Source organism: Balaenoptera musculus, chromosome 1 (assembly GCF_009873245.2).
Source record: "Balaenoptera musculus isolate JJ_BM4_2016_0621 chromosome 1, mBalMus1.pri.v3, whole genome shotgun sequence".
Taxonomy (NCBI): Eukaryota; Metazoa; Chordata; class Mammalia; order Artiodactyla; family Balaenopteridae; genus Balaenoptera; species Balaenoptera musculus.
Window position 1 is genome coordinate 42,797,588 of NC_045785.1, and position 14,257 is coordinate 42,811,844.

General features: G+C 36.0%; 1 protein-coding gene across 3 annotated transcripts in view; it reads right to left on the reverse strand.

The window, feature by feature from the left end:
- Nucleotides 1-662: 662 nt before the first annotated feature.
- Nucleotides 663-14,257, reverse strand: part of EPS15 (epidermal growth factor receptor pathway substrate 15) — a 171,970-nt gene continuing 158,375 nt past the window's right edge. For 2 of the 3 annotated variants that reach the window (XM_036862610.1, XM_036862600.1), the window contains exons 22-25: nt 9,478-9,554; nt 7,979-8,141; nt 5,568-5,764; nt 663-3,238 (exon numbers count right to left, since the gene is read on the reverse strand). In XM_036862610.1, the coding sequence (XP_036718505.1) occupies nt 3,092-3,238; nt 5,568-5,764; nt 7,979-8,141; nt 9,478-9,554 (584 nt within the window). In that variant the 3' untranslated portion in view covers nt 663-3,091. The remainder of the gene's footprint in view (nt 3,239-5,567; nt 5,765-7,978; nt 8,142-9,477; nt 9,555-14,257) is intronic. The other variant, XM_036862620.1, reaches the window with a different exon arrangement.

The window sequence follows — 14,257 nt, forward strand, 5'->3', positions numbered from 1 at the left end:
TGTTATTATTTATCATGCCCTGTTCCTAGCATTTCCTATAGGCAATATTTTTTTCACACAAAAGGAGACAAAGCACGGTAAACTGGAAAGAGTATCATGTTTTAGAATCAGAGAGACCAGAGTTCAATTCCTGGCTCATCTACTTATTAGCAGTATTATCTGAAGCGTATTATTTTAACTTTTTTGAGCCTCATTTTTCCTATTTCTAAAACAGGTGATAATAATAGTACCACTTAGGGCTTCTGTGAAGATTAAACAAGAAGACACACATAAAGTGCTTAGTATAGTGCATTCAATAACCAATAGCTATTTTCACTATTAATAATAACATGGCTACATTTGGTTGATTAAAATAAATAATATTAAAAAGCTGTCAAACTCAAATCATTCAGAACAATCCTGTGAGTTGGGTATTATGATGTTCGTTAGAAGAGGAAAATGAGGCTCAGGGAGGCTAAGTAACTTTGTCAAAGTCATCTTTCCTAAAAATGACAGACCAGGGTTGTCTGAATTTTTCACATCACAGTGCCCTCCTAGGGTCCATGTCACAAATCCTCGTTCAACGAATATATACACACCACCCACGTTTCAGGCACTGTCTCTATGCATACCCGTTTCCTATCTTTCTTTCAAAAAAACAGGACATGTCAACTAAAAAATAGTTAACATTTATTGAGTATTTTATTCTATACCAGGTACTGTCTCAAGCACTTTACACATATTAATCTGTGCTGACTGTATGCCTACCCCTCCTTGGACACAGCATGGACATAACAGAGAACCGTGCAAAACTCCATTTCAGATAGGATGTATGGATAGTATGGTTTATTATAACTTAAAGTTTATTGTTCTCATAATTACAGGCTACAGTTTAGAAGTTTGAAACATAAGAGAAAATTCTCTAAAGAGAACTCAAATAAACCTGAACAAGTAGGTAGACGATGGTTAAAGCTTCGTAAGTAGTGCCACTTAGCTCTCAGGAATACTTATCTGTCCTTTTCAAGCACAGGCTCTGGAGCCAGAGTCAACAACATAAAATATAATCATAAATGACTCTAAGACATTCATCCTACACAATTGAGCATGGAGATTTATATATATATATATATATATTTATATAATATATACATACTTTAATATTATATTGGTCCACTGAGTATACATATTTTAATAAAAGATAAGAATCTATGTAATCCAGTTAAACACACATAAGATTAAGGTACACTTATTACATCGAAAGTTGGTGTTTATAAGTTACAGATATTTAGTACTTTCCAGAGTGTTCTTTTAATTAAAAAAAATATTTTAAAACCATTTCAAACATCTGTTCATTTTCCCAGTGCAAAAGAAGGTTGTTCAAGTCAACTTACCTTTTTCCTAGAGTGTAAGGGGAAGAAAAAAACCCAAAACTCACTACCATTCGCAACTCCCAATACTACCTTCTCAATCAACTTTTGCAGTTTATCCTTATAACTGGATTAGTTTATCAAAATTAAACCCTTGTGATTATGATTCAGCCATTGCTTCATATGTATGACTTTTATGCTGAAATGTTTTCATCTATAAAAGTAGAAAAAAGCTAGCAGTGCAAGAAAGTGGTTCAAATTTGTTTTAAACTGCAGCAATCCAATTGTGTGTGGAGAGAAAAAAAGCACCATTTCAAGATGAAATGAACTGGACATTTTGGAATTTATTCATAGGCTAGGCAGCAAGTTACTCTGATTAACACAGATCAATACCACCTTGACTTGGTAACCACAGAGATATTTAATTAGTTTTTAGGTGCATTTTCCTTTATCTTGGTTTTCAATACATTATCTAAATCACTGACTCATGTTAAAAAAAATTAAGATTACAATTTACAGCCTACTACATTTTAAATTCAGCTTGTCTGCTAGGTCAATTTTACAGGAGATAGGCTTTTAACACATAAAGAGCTTCGATAATTTGGCAGGTCTCTTCTCTCCCAATTAAAAAAAACAAAAAATTTTTTTGCTAGCCTGCCAGTTTTGTAGGTGAAAAACACAAAGAGAATAAACTATTTTAATCCACAAAAATGGACAAAAAGCAATAATATGATTTAATACATGTCACTTTTTTCAGTTGTATTCAGTGAATGTTTTTACATTTCAAGTAACTGAACCTTCATTAAAGAAAAAAAATATATATATGTATACAAAAAGTTAAAGTACCTTCCAGTTCTAGCTTGCTAAAGTTTCTTCTGCAAAAGTAGAAAAATAAACCTACCATGAACTAAAGAGAACAACAGTGCCATGGCAGTGGCAAAATGGCTGCCAGGTTAAGATTTTTGCTTACCTTATATTGATGGGTATATTTTAAGTGGTAATTTTTCTCCACTCTCCAGTGCTTAAAATTATGGAGAGGTATGTGTTTATCTAAAATTCCCTAAATCCAGAGAAGAAAATTTTAAATATATTTCACACATGAGGCTTTAAAGTTTTTATTTAGGAAAAGATTGAGTCTGAAGCTATAATGGTTCAATCTAAAGCATCCCTTTTTCGATAGTGGAGTCAATTTATGCAAAATATTTTTTCTTGTCTATAAAAAACAAACTGAACAGTATTTTGATTATAAGGAAATACAAACACGTACTTTAAACTAGCCAATTTGCTCTATCATAAAAGAAATAGGATGTTCTTTCCCTTCCCCTCTTTCAACCATTTAAATTAGGGGAGAATACTGCCAACTTTAAGAACCCCACTGGCTATCATCAGAGTAACTACAGAACAAGGGTAGCAAAGGGATGGAACTACTTCTCTATATTCCAGAAGGCAGAAGCTTGGGTGCTCTAGCTTTCCAAGTAAAAGTAGCACAAGCAGGCAAAAGCTCACACTAAATGCACACCAGAACGGGGGCCTAGGTGAAGTTATCTGGGTTACCGCTTTTACAGGTGGAAAAAAAGGACAAATCTGAAATGGAGTTTAAAAAAAACAAAAACTTTTGTCACATTTACAGGAATCTCAAACCTTTTGTATTCCCATGCTCATAGGTAGTTTTGATACACACTGTAAATAGCTTCAGTATTCAGGAAGAAGAGTATTGTGTGATTGACAAAGAACAGGAAAATTCTTCATGCTTCTGATATTTCAGATTTGCTGAGTGCAATAGCCAGTTCTAAGTCTTCTTGCTCTTGCTGATTCAGTCGGGCAAGCCTCTGCTCTTCCTCTCTCTCACTTTCCCTCTTGGCCCACTCAATCATATCTTCTTCAGAGGGATACTGCCATTTAAAAGACAAATGAACAAACGAATAAATTCATGAGCAGAACAAACACAAGAAGGAAAAAGAACTTTTACGAAATGATATTTAACTATTTGTTTCACCTTCTGAAAGACTCTGTAAATAGCCCTGCTACTTGTTAATTTTTTTTTTCTGAAAACACATTTAATCAGTTATTAAAATATGATTTAATCTTAAAAATTAATGCAGTCTACAGATAGTCTATAAAACTGAACATTAAAACATCATTTTTTTAAAAAGTGGAAGTTCTTAAGGTGAATCAGGAGATTTAAAAACAGGAGAGGGCTAGCATTTTTATCTAATGTGAAACATTTACTACTTCAACTTCAGTAAGCATCCTCACATGATAAATCATTTTCAACTTAATCCCACCGGTGATTTCCTACCTTATCCTAGCCCTTCAGGTACAGAAAAATTATGAATAAGAATATCTATACATACATAAATTTTGTCATACATAAAATAAGAGTACTGGATATACTAAATAAGATGTGAACCTAATCGATTTTTTTAATGCATTATAAAGAATTCAGTAGACATTGAGAACTTTTTGACCTAGTCTAAATAAAACCTTAATGCTGGTAATTATTAAGTCAAGGAAATACACTTATCTACCCGAAAGAGCAACCGTGGCAGATACTAAATAAAAAAATTCTACCTGGTTTCAAGTCCTGTCATATAGAGGAATACCATAATAGGATGAATACCATAATAGGATGAAGTGAAAGAAACTGTCAGGCTTTTAGAAAATGGTAGCCTTTTCCCTAGGGAATTAGAGGGACTTTGAAACTTACAACACTTAACAAATCTTTCATAATTAAAAAAAGAAGACATCTTTATTATGAGCTGCTTAATATTATACTATACTGAGATTCTGGAATATGAAATAAGCAAAATGCCTTAGCTATTGTTCAAGACTCATTCCAACCAGGTTTTGACTTGCTGAAATCATATTTAAGATATTAAATGCCACAAACTGCCAGAAGGTTATTTTATATTAAGAGGATTATACTAAGAAGAGCAATTCTGGATTCTCTGCTTGAAACAACTCAAATTCCGTCTAATAAAAGGTAGTATAATTCTGACACTCTCCGTTTTCCAGTATTCAAAATACTGATTCCTATTCTGCTCCTTTACATTCAGAGGAAGCCACTGAAACTTAAGAGTACAGATTCAAAAGCTGGGTAGCTGAGACTAATTCTGTCTGCCTTAGTTGCATACAGATTCCTGCCTACCTCCTTTCTAACTAGAAATGGCTGCAGGGATAAAGTGACGGGTTGAGGGACCCAATGCTACACTGAGGGAGACATTAGGCAGATTGTGGTCAGAGTCACCTGGCCACTAGATCTCTTATTTCTAAATCATCTCAAGTGCTTAAGGTATTAAGTAGAGGAAAATTACTCTGTTATAAAATAGACAGCGATAAGGAAGGTCATTTTACCTGAAAAAACATCTGGGAAAATGAAACACTGTTAGTTATTCTAAGAATTACAAAAAAAGCCTTGTTTTTATCTAAATAATGATGGAATACATGTCATTGCTTAATGTCCCTCCAGAGTGACACTTCAAGTTGGTTGTCCCATTTCTGTGATCTTATAGACCCTGCCTATGGTCTTGTCACAGCATTCTTCGATTGTCTTTACTGGCCAGCCTATGTTAGTCAGCTCTGGGAGGATGCAGAGTAAATACGGAATGCTAGTGAATTAGAGCCCCCCAAATAATTAAAGACTGTTTAGCTCTTAACAATCATATTTATTTAATAAAACCAACATTTACTTGTTAGGAACACTATTATATGAAACCAGAGTTTTATTTTCAATTCAAAGAATTCCTGGCCCTATCCTCTCATAGTTGTTGACTGGTCTCCAGAAATCATCAAGGCTTTATAAGCAAACACACAAACACAGTTACAAATACACAAACTCATTATTGGCATTATTCATCCAGAGGGCAGACAGCAAATGACTCTCTAATGGCCCATCATCCATAACAATTTGCAAAATAATACCTGTCAGAATTTTATTTATATTGTTTACCAAGATCAAGAGAAGGGTTTTGCAAAACAACTGGTATATATCCCAAGAATTAAGACTACAAAAATCATTTGAGCAATGAAATACTTTTAGAACCAGCAAACAGAATCAAACAGAGATTTTTTTGGTTGGGGGAAGAATAAAGGTCATTTTTAACATGTTGGTAAATTTAGTTGAAATAATGCAAATTTGGCAGACTCAAAAATAATCTTTGAAAACTCTTTAAACTGTAAATGGAAAGATTTTCCCCCAAACAGCCCATTCACAGTACTTACAGCACTGAAGTTAGCAAAATTGCTGGGGTCAGCCTCTTTATTGGTAGTGGTAGTAGTAGTAGAAGAAGAAGAAGTGAATGGATCACAAAACATATCAGGATCTTTTTCTTTGGGGCTATCATTGCCTGGGAAAGGCTGAAATGGATCATTCAGTTTAAAGGGATCAGAAGAATCCAATTTGTTGATGGGTCTTTTCCCTGGATCAAAATCATTACAATTAACTCAACCAGCAAATATGGCAAACACAAACACACAAGAACATGAACACAGGGAGCATTAAAGAGCTGTGGGTGGGGAATGGGGGTCAGTACCTCAAACACATTCTTAATATGGTCTTAAACTATCACAACCAACACTCTGTCCTCAAATTTTCACACACAACCTCTCAAATACATTCTAGCTCTATGTAGCTAAATGGAAAAATAGCAAAGAAGGGGGGAAATGGGCCGGGAATCTTATCTGCCCAGAGAGTTGACCTTCTCTTCTCCAAAGCAGCATGTCCCCAAGAAAAGAGAGAGGAATGGACAAAACAGCAGGAGAATGACAAAGAATAATGACAAAAATGGCCTCTGCTGTGATAACCTCTGCCTGATACAGTTATCCACTAGTGGCAGGAAGGGCAAATGAGCTTTGAAAAATGTTAATATTCTTCTGATTTTTCTCTGGATCTATATGTAACACCTGGGAGCATGAAATTAAAAACTACCTTGGTAAAGCCCACCTTTTTCTTGCTATTACAATATTTCAAACTGAAGAATAAAGAGAATGCTTTGAAGCCCAGGCCCTAAATCTTTGTGGCTGCTGATCAACTAAATCTTTTACCAAACAGCATACTGTTGCTCATTAATTCAGCACCATTTTCAAACAAGTTTTCTAATTTTAAAGACTTAAACTCAGTACTTCCTGAAGAAAGGATAATAAGAACAGGTGTTAAAATATCCTCAAGTATATAGATTTTCCTAAAGATGTGTTAAGCTGGTAAAAGCAATCATAACAACAGATTCTTTCTGGCACTGTAGCAGCTTACAAAAGGTGTTCACATCTCATATCTCAAAGGATCCTTCCACAATCCTGTGAAGGTAGGCAACATTAGAATTAATGCCACCATCTAATAGCTCAGATAGTTGAGGTTCAGACATATGAAGTTACACACTCAAGATCACAGAGCTAATCAGAGAATATCCAGAATTAGAACCCAGATCTTTAAGCTGCAGTTCAACAAACCATCCTTCTTTCCTTGATTTTTCTACAGTGATATATACTCACTTTGCTGAAGTCTTAGATTTAGTTACAGCACTAGTATATTAGTTTACTTAGGATTTTAAAAATAACCTCACTATTGGCACCTTACCGGTATAAAATTTAAATGAGCAAATTAACTATCATTTTTTTTTAATATATTCTGACAACCTTACTCTCTAGTGATATATGATACAGGCTACTTTTCCTTAAAAGATAAAAATAACTTGCTCATCTGATTTTTCAACAGGTAGTTGGGTATTAACAATTTTATTTGCAATTCTTTAAATCAAAGAAGAAAAAAAAAATCTGCCCAAGAAATACCATAGGGAGGCTGTTATGAAAAGGCAAGAATAATATTCTAGAACTACTGAGGCTGAAAATTTAACACGGAATGATATATGATTAAAACAATAATGTACCAGATGCGTCTTCTCACAAGTAGCACTACAACTATTCAGGGGATTGCCTTTTTACCACTTCTCATGAACTTTATTATCTTCATCAAAAACAAACAAACAAAACCCCTTTCTTTTCTATAGTGCTAAACAAAACAAAAAAAATAAGAATAGTAAGAATTTGTTTCTAGACCAAAAACATCACTTTTATAAAATAAAGGAGTCTCTTATTAAGTCAAGTAAAATAATATTTTCCTCCAAGAAAAACAATACTTTCTTTTAAAATTCTGATACCAAAAAGCTAAATTCCGGATACCAAAAAGGCCATATATTCTCACATTAAAGGACTTAAGGAAGACCTCACATTTAGCAGGAAAAAGAAAGGGACTTAGAATTAATCTTCGCTTATAGAAATTTATTAAAATACCAAAGCGCAGGAAACTGTTGTTCAAATGGTAATCAATGAGCTTCCAAAAAGTAAGAGATTTCGTTGGTACTCTCCTTTTTTAATTTACTGCCTCTCTAAAATGATTTAAAGAGAAATTAGCTCTTGCTAGAAAAATAGTTCACGACAGTTACACAGGCTGGCTTCTTAGGCACATATCTGTAATTCTGCATTAAGGTCAGAACAGATGATAGCAGCAGGCTTCTGCTGTGTTTTCAGACTTGTTTTGTTTAAGGCCCTTTATATAAAGTCTACAAGTAAGGCCCACACAATACTTTTCAGAAAGAAAAAGGAAGTAGTTGATTTAGGAAAGGTATCAACTCTCATACCAGGTGGTGGTGGGCAGGGTCTTGTTGGAGTTCCAATCTTTGGTGGCAGTGCTGGGGGTACACCTTCATTTTTGATGGATGTTTCCTCAAGCATATTTTTTGTAATGACCGTATTGCTGATGGAGCTTGATGTAGCTGAACTAAAAGGATCTTCATTGTTGACCTTTGTTTGAAAAGAAATTACTCATGATTATATATACTATGCCAACCAAACTGTATGTGGTAATGGAGGATTTGGAAGAGTGATCTTCAGTATTATGCAGCTTTATTTATTTCAATTCTGAGAGCACTAACATTTTAACCTTTGCATTCAGAACCAAAATGGAAAAAGTTTTTTAACTGTTCTATATGAGTAGTGATAATAACATCACTACTTATTAAGAGCAACAGATCATGCCAAAACAAGCCAACTCTGGATTAAAGGTTTATCAAGATTCAGGTGATACAAAACCACTGAGGCCCTTTATAAAGGGACTAATATATTTTTCCTCAAGTGAATATCTGATCCAAATGATAAAGGAAAAAATACCTATTCCACACTTGCCAATGCACTTAAATATAGGAAAGATTTAATACTAAAGTCAAAGAAAATGGCATCTTAAAAAACATTAAAGACAACCTGAAAGTCAATTTTTTTTTAAAGCAAACTGATCCCATGGCATAAGTCTTATTGTGGGTCTGAAGACCTGGCCTCTCTAATACATGGAGTAATGAAAGATTCACTTTTCTATAATGAATCGGATATTACACTTTAGGCCAGTGTTTCTCTAAAGAAGCACGCTGACATTTTGGGCTGGATATAGCTCTGTGTTGTGGCGCTGGACAGGGTGTTGCAGGGTGTTGCACAACATCCCTGGTCTCTATCCACTAGATATGAACAGCCCTCCTCCTCAGCTGTGACAACCGAAAATGTCTCTAGACATTGCCAAATGTTTCCTGAGGGGTGGGGGTGGGGGGAATAACACCCAGTTGAGAACCAATGATAGAGGCAATGTGACATATACTCTAATTTTACTCCTTTGGCCTGAATCAATCCTAGGGCTACATTGGAAAATAGGTAGTGGACATATAGTGCGGGGCTATTAATTATCTTAATACTAACCTTAACAGTCTCAGAACATAAAATCAAGCAACCAGTACAGAGAGGATGGAATGAATGCCCAGATTTTACAGCTATTGACCCAGACAGTGAACAGGGGAAAAATGTAGTTCAATTGGAAGAAACATGTTTAAAGAGACAGAAGACTCTTAAAGTTGTTGAGCAAACGTGCCAGTAGAAAATTATAATTATCTGTACCATCACCATTGTCTTTGTGCACAGAAATGTCTACTTTGATTACATCTTATATTTCATTTCTGTCTGAAATCAATGTTTGCTGTGCCTTACTGAAATCAAGTTGCAATCTCTGTGAGGGTCAGGTTATAAAATCGAAAGGAAGGATCACTCCTTTGGTGGAAACACAGTATATTTTACTTTCCTACTAATTACTGCAGATTACCTTTGACAATGTGCTGAAGTCAGCAAATCCATCTTCAAATGATTCATTTCCAAAAACAGAAGCAAAGGGGTCTGTGGCTAAAATGAATAAAGAAAATCAATGCAGTAGGACAGAAAGACATCAAATTTCATGTCCTCTTTTGGTTAGCAACATTCAGACAAATGAAAAATATCTAATCCCAAATATTAGTCCCTGAATTTAAGTCCACAAAGACAGTTTAGCACACTGATGAATGATTTAAGAATCAAAAACAGGTGAACTAACTCTAGGTAAAGTGTTTAAGGCTTTGGAATACACGTCAAATAATATAGCTCCCATGTGCTTAAACTATTTCTAATAAAGACATCATGAAGTAAAAAAAACTACACACCATTACTTCCACATTTCACACACACCCTTCAAGGTCCATTTCAAATACTACCATATCCACAAAGCCTAGAATAACCTAGGTGTCTCTAATTCACACAGCAAGAAGTGATTTCTTCCTTCTTTGTGGCACTGACAGCATTCTAGTTTGTATTATGGTTATCTGTGATTGATACATCACCCCTACTAGATTGTAAGGTCCTTAAAAACAAGGAATAACACTTATCCAATAAAGAACGAATGGTCAAAAAAGATTCATTGGCCATATATAAAATTGAAGAAAATAAGAAGATAGAGTTCCTACGTCTGGAAAGCTCATAGTATAGTGACAGACATATACACAAACAATAATAAAATAATCTTAAATGAGCTATTAGAGAGGTATAAAAAACCTGTCGTAGAAGCCATTAACTGGGAGAATCGGGAAAAGCATCAAATAGGCCATTACATTTGACCTAGGTCTTTTAAATAAGGGATGGAGTCTGCTGAATAGATGGAGGTGGGGGAGAGAAATCTATTCCAGGCAGAGGAACAGTAATTGCAAAAGCAGTATTTAATCCCTGCTCCACAGGCATGAGAAGTTATCTGTTCCATCATAGTGCACTTAACAAACAGATTAACATTTTCAGCTGGAACAAACTGACTTACTTTGAGATAGGCTTTGTCTGTTCAGGCATAAAGGCTACCAATAAGGTCAAAGAATATTTATAGGAATTGCTGCTTGATATAAGAAAGCAGAAAGAAACAAAGGAAGAAGAAAGTGAATCTCAAAAGTGAGGGTAAGACAGAGGAAAGAGGCACAGAAAAATGCTCCTTGTTCTTCCTTAACTCATCTTTACATCAAATCAGTTTTAGGACAAAGTGTGCTCACCCACTCATTTAAATGTGTAAAGTGTGCCCTTACCTCTAACAGTGAGTACACGATCGACATAAACAGAAGAGGGGCAAGGAAGATATACATTATCTTTGTCTTGTCACCAAGACAGTCATGAGGTGGGTAGAAGCACAGAGAAAATCAGTCCTTTAGGGACACACCAATAACTCTGAACCTGAAGAGGATGTTGAGAGTCCAGAGTTACAGGAAATCCTACAGCTTTAGCCATAAAAGATGGTTTTGTATTACTACATATCTGCTGCGTCCCACAGCCTCAGGCCCAGCCTAGTCACGGGTGCTGTTTCAGGCTTTCCCTTCTTTCTCCTCCTCTTCCTGTAATTCCTGATGCAGTGGCAGCTGAGGTACAGCCTGAGCAGGATGCAGACGCTCTCCTGATTGGTATAAGGGTAACGATGGAAAAGGAGTTGGGCTCATTTCACTTGACGGACTGAAAAATCTGCTTCATGCTTTTGCTCTGCCATGGTACCACAGCTTTTACAAGCAGTCATAATACATGTGACAACACTGCTGAGTTAGGTCAGGTTTGACTGAAATACTATGAAGTGTACATTGTGAAAGACATTAATAAAAAACATGACACTTGTATATGAAGAATACGCTATATGCAGGTTACTGGAGTTTTTTTTTTTTTTTCTTTTTTAAAATTATTTATTTATTTATTTATTTATTTATGACTGTGTTGAGTCTTTGTTTCTGTGCGAGGGCTTTCTCTAGTTGCAGCAAGTGGGGACCACTCTTCATCGCGGTGCACGGGCCTCTCACCATCGCGGCCTCTCTTGTTGCGGAGCACAGGCTCCAGATGCGCAGGCTCAGTAATTGTGGCTCACGGGCCCAGTTGCTCCGTGGCATGTGGCATCTTCCCAGACCAGGGCTCGAACCCGTGTCCCCTGCATTGGCAGGCAGATTCTCAACCACTGCGCCACCAGGGAAGCCCTGGAGTTTTTTTTTAAACATCTTTATTGGAGTATAATTGCTTTACAATGGTGTGTTAGTTTCTGCTTTATGACAAAGTGAATCAGCTATACATATACATATATCCCCATATCTCCTCGCTCTTGCGTCTCCCTCCCACCCTCCCTATCCCACCCCTCTAGGTGGTCACAAAGCTCATCTCCCTGTGCTATGTGGCTGCTTCCCACTAGCTATCTATTTTACATTTGGTAGTATATGTGTGTCCATGCCACTCTCACTTTGTCCCAGCTTACCCTTCCCCCTCCCCGTGTCCTCAAGTCCATTCTCTATGTCTGCATCTTTATTCCTGTCCTGCCCTTAGGTTCTTCAGAACCTTTTTTTTTTTTAGATTCCACATAAATGTGTTAGCATACGGTATTTGTTTTTCTCTTTTTGACTTACTTCACTCTGTATGACAGACTCTAGGTCCATCCACCTCACTACAAATAACTCAATTTCATTTCTTTTTATAGCTGAGTAATATTCCATTGTATATATGTGCCACACCTTCTTTATCCATTCATCTGTCCATGGACACTTAGGTTGCTTCCATGTCCTGGTTATTGTACATAGAGCTGCAAAGAACATTGTGGTACCTGACTCTTTTTGAATTATGGTTTTCTCAGGGTATATGCCCAGTAGTGGGACTGCTGGGTCGTATGGTAGTTCTATTTTTAGTTTTTTAAGGAACCTCCATACTGTTCTCCATAGTGGCTGTTATCAATTTACATTCCCACCAACAGTGCAAGACAGTGCCCTTTTCTCCACACCCTCTCCAGCATTTATTGTTTGTAGATTTTTTGATGATGGCCATTCTGACTGGTGTGAGGTGATACCTCATTGCAATTTTGATTTGCATTTCTCTAATGATTACTGATGTTGAGCATCCTTTCATGTGTTTGCTGGCAACCTGTATATCTTCTTTGGAGAAATGTCTATTTAGGTCTTCTGCCCATTTTTGGATTGGGTTGTTTGTTTTTTTGATATTGAGCTGCATGAGCTGCTTGTATATTTTGAAGATTAATCCTTTGTCCGCTGATTCGTTTGCAAACATTTTCTCCCATTCTGAGGGTTGTTTTTTCATCTTGTTTATGATTTCCTTTGCTGTGCAAAAGCTTTTAAGTTTCATTAGGTCCCATTTGTTTATATTTCTTTTTATTTCCATTTCTCTAGGAGGTGGGTCAAAAAGGATCTTGCTGTGATTTATGTCATAGAGTGTTCTGCCTATGTTTTCCTCTAAGAGTTTTATAGTGTCTGGCCTTACATTTAGGTCTTCAATCCATTTTGAGTTTATTTTTGTGTATGGTGTTAGGGAGTGTTCTAATTTCATTCTTATACATGTAGCTGTCCAGTTTTCCCAGCACCACTTATCAAAGAGGCTGTCTTTTCTCCATTGTATATTCTTGCCTCCTTTATCAAAAATAAGGTGACCATATGTGCATGGGTTTATCTCTGGGCTTTCTATCCTGTTCCATTGATCTATATTTCTGTTTTTGTGCCAGTACCATACTGTCTTGATTACTGTAGCTTTATAGTATAGTCTGAAGTCTGGGAGCCTGATTCCTCCAGCTCTGTTTTTCTTTCTCAAGATTGCTTTGGTTATTCGGGGTCTTTTGTGTTTCCATACAAATTGTGAAATTTTTTGTTCTAGTTCTGTGAAAAATGCCATTGGTAGTTTGATAGGGATTGCACTGAATCTCTAGATTGCTTTGGACAGTACAGTTATTTTCACAATGTTGATTCTTCCAATCCAAGAACATGGTATTATCTCTCCATCTGTTTGTATCATCTTTAATTTCTTTCATTAGTGTCTTATAGTTTTCTGCATACAGGTCTTTTGACTCCTAAGGTAGGTTTATTCCTAGGTATTTTATTCTTTTTGTTGCAATGGTAAATGGGAGTGTTTCCTCAATTTCGCTTTCAGATTTTTCATCATTAGTGTATAGGAATGCAAGAGATTTCTGTGCGTTAATTTTGTATCCTGCTACTTTACCACATTCAGTGATTAGCTCTAGTAGTTTTCTGGTAGCGTCTTTAGGATTCTCTATGTATAGTATCATGTCATCTGCAAACAGTGACAGCTTTACTTCTTCTTTTCTGATTTGGATTCCTTTTACTTCTTTTTCTTCTCTGATTGCCGTGGCTAAAACTTCCAAAACTATGTTGAATAATAGTGGTGAGAGTGGACAACTTTGTCTTGTTCCTGTACTTAGAGGAAATGGTTTCAGTTTTTCACCATTGAGAACGATGTTGTCTGTGGGTTTGTCATATATGGCCTTTATGATGTTGAGCTAAGTTCCCTCTATGCCTACTTTCTGGAGGGTTTTTATCATAAATGGGTGTTGAATTTTGTCAAAAGTTTTTTCTGCATGTATTGAGATGACCATATGGTATTTCTCCTTCAATTTGTTAATATGGTTTATCACACTGATTGATTTGCGTATATTGAAGAACCCTTGCATTCCTGTGATAAACCCCACTTGATCATGGTGTATGATCCTTTTAACGTGTTGTTGGATTCTGTTTGCTAGTATTTTGTTGAGGAGTTTTGCATCTATGTTCATCAGT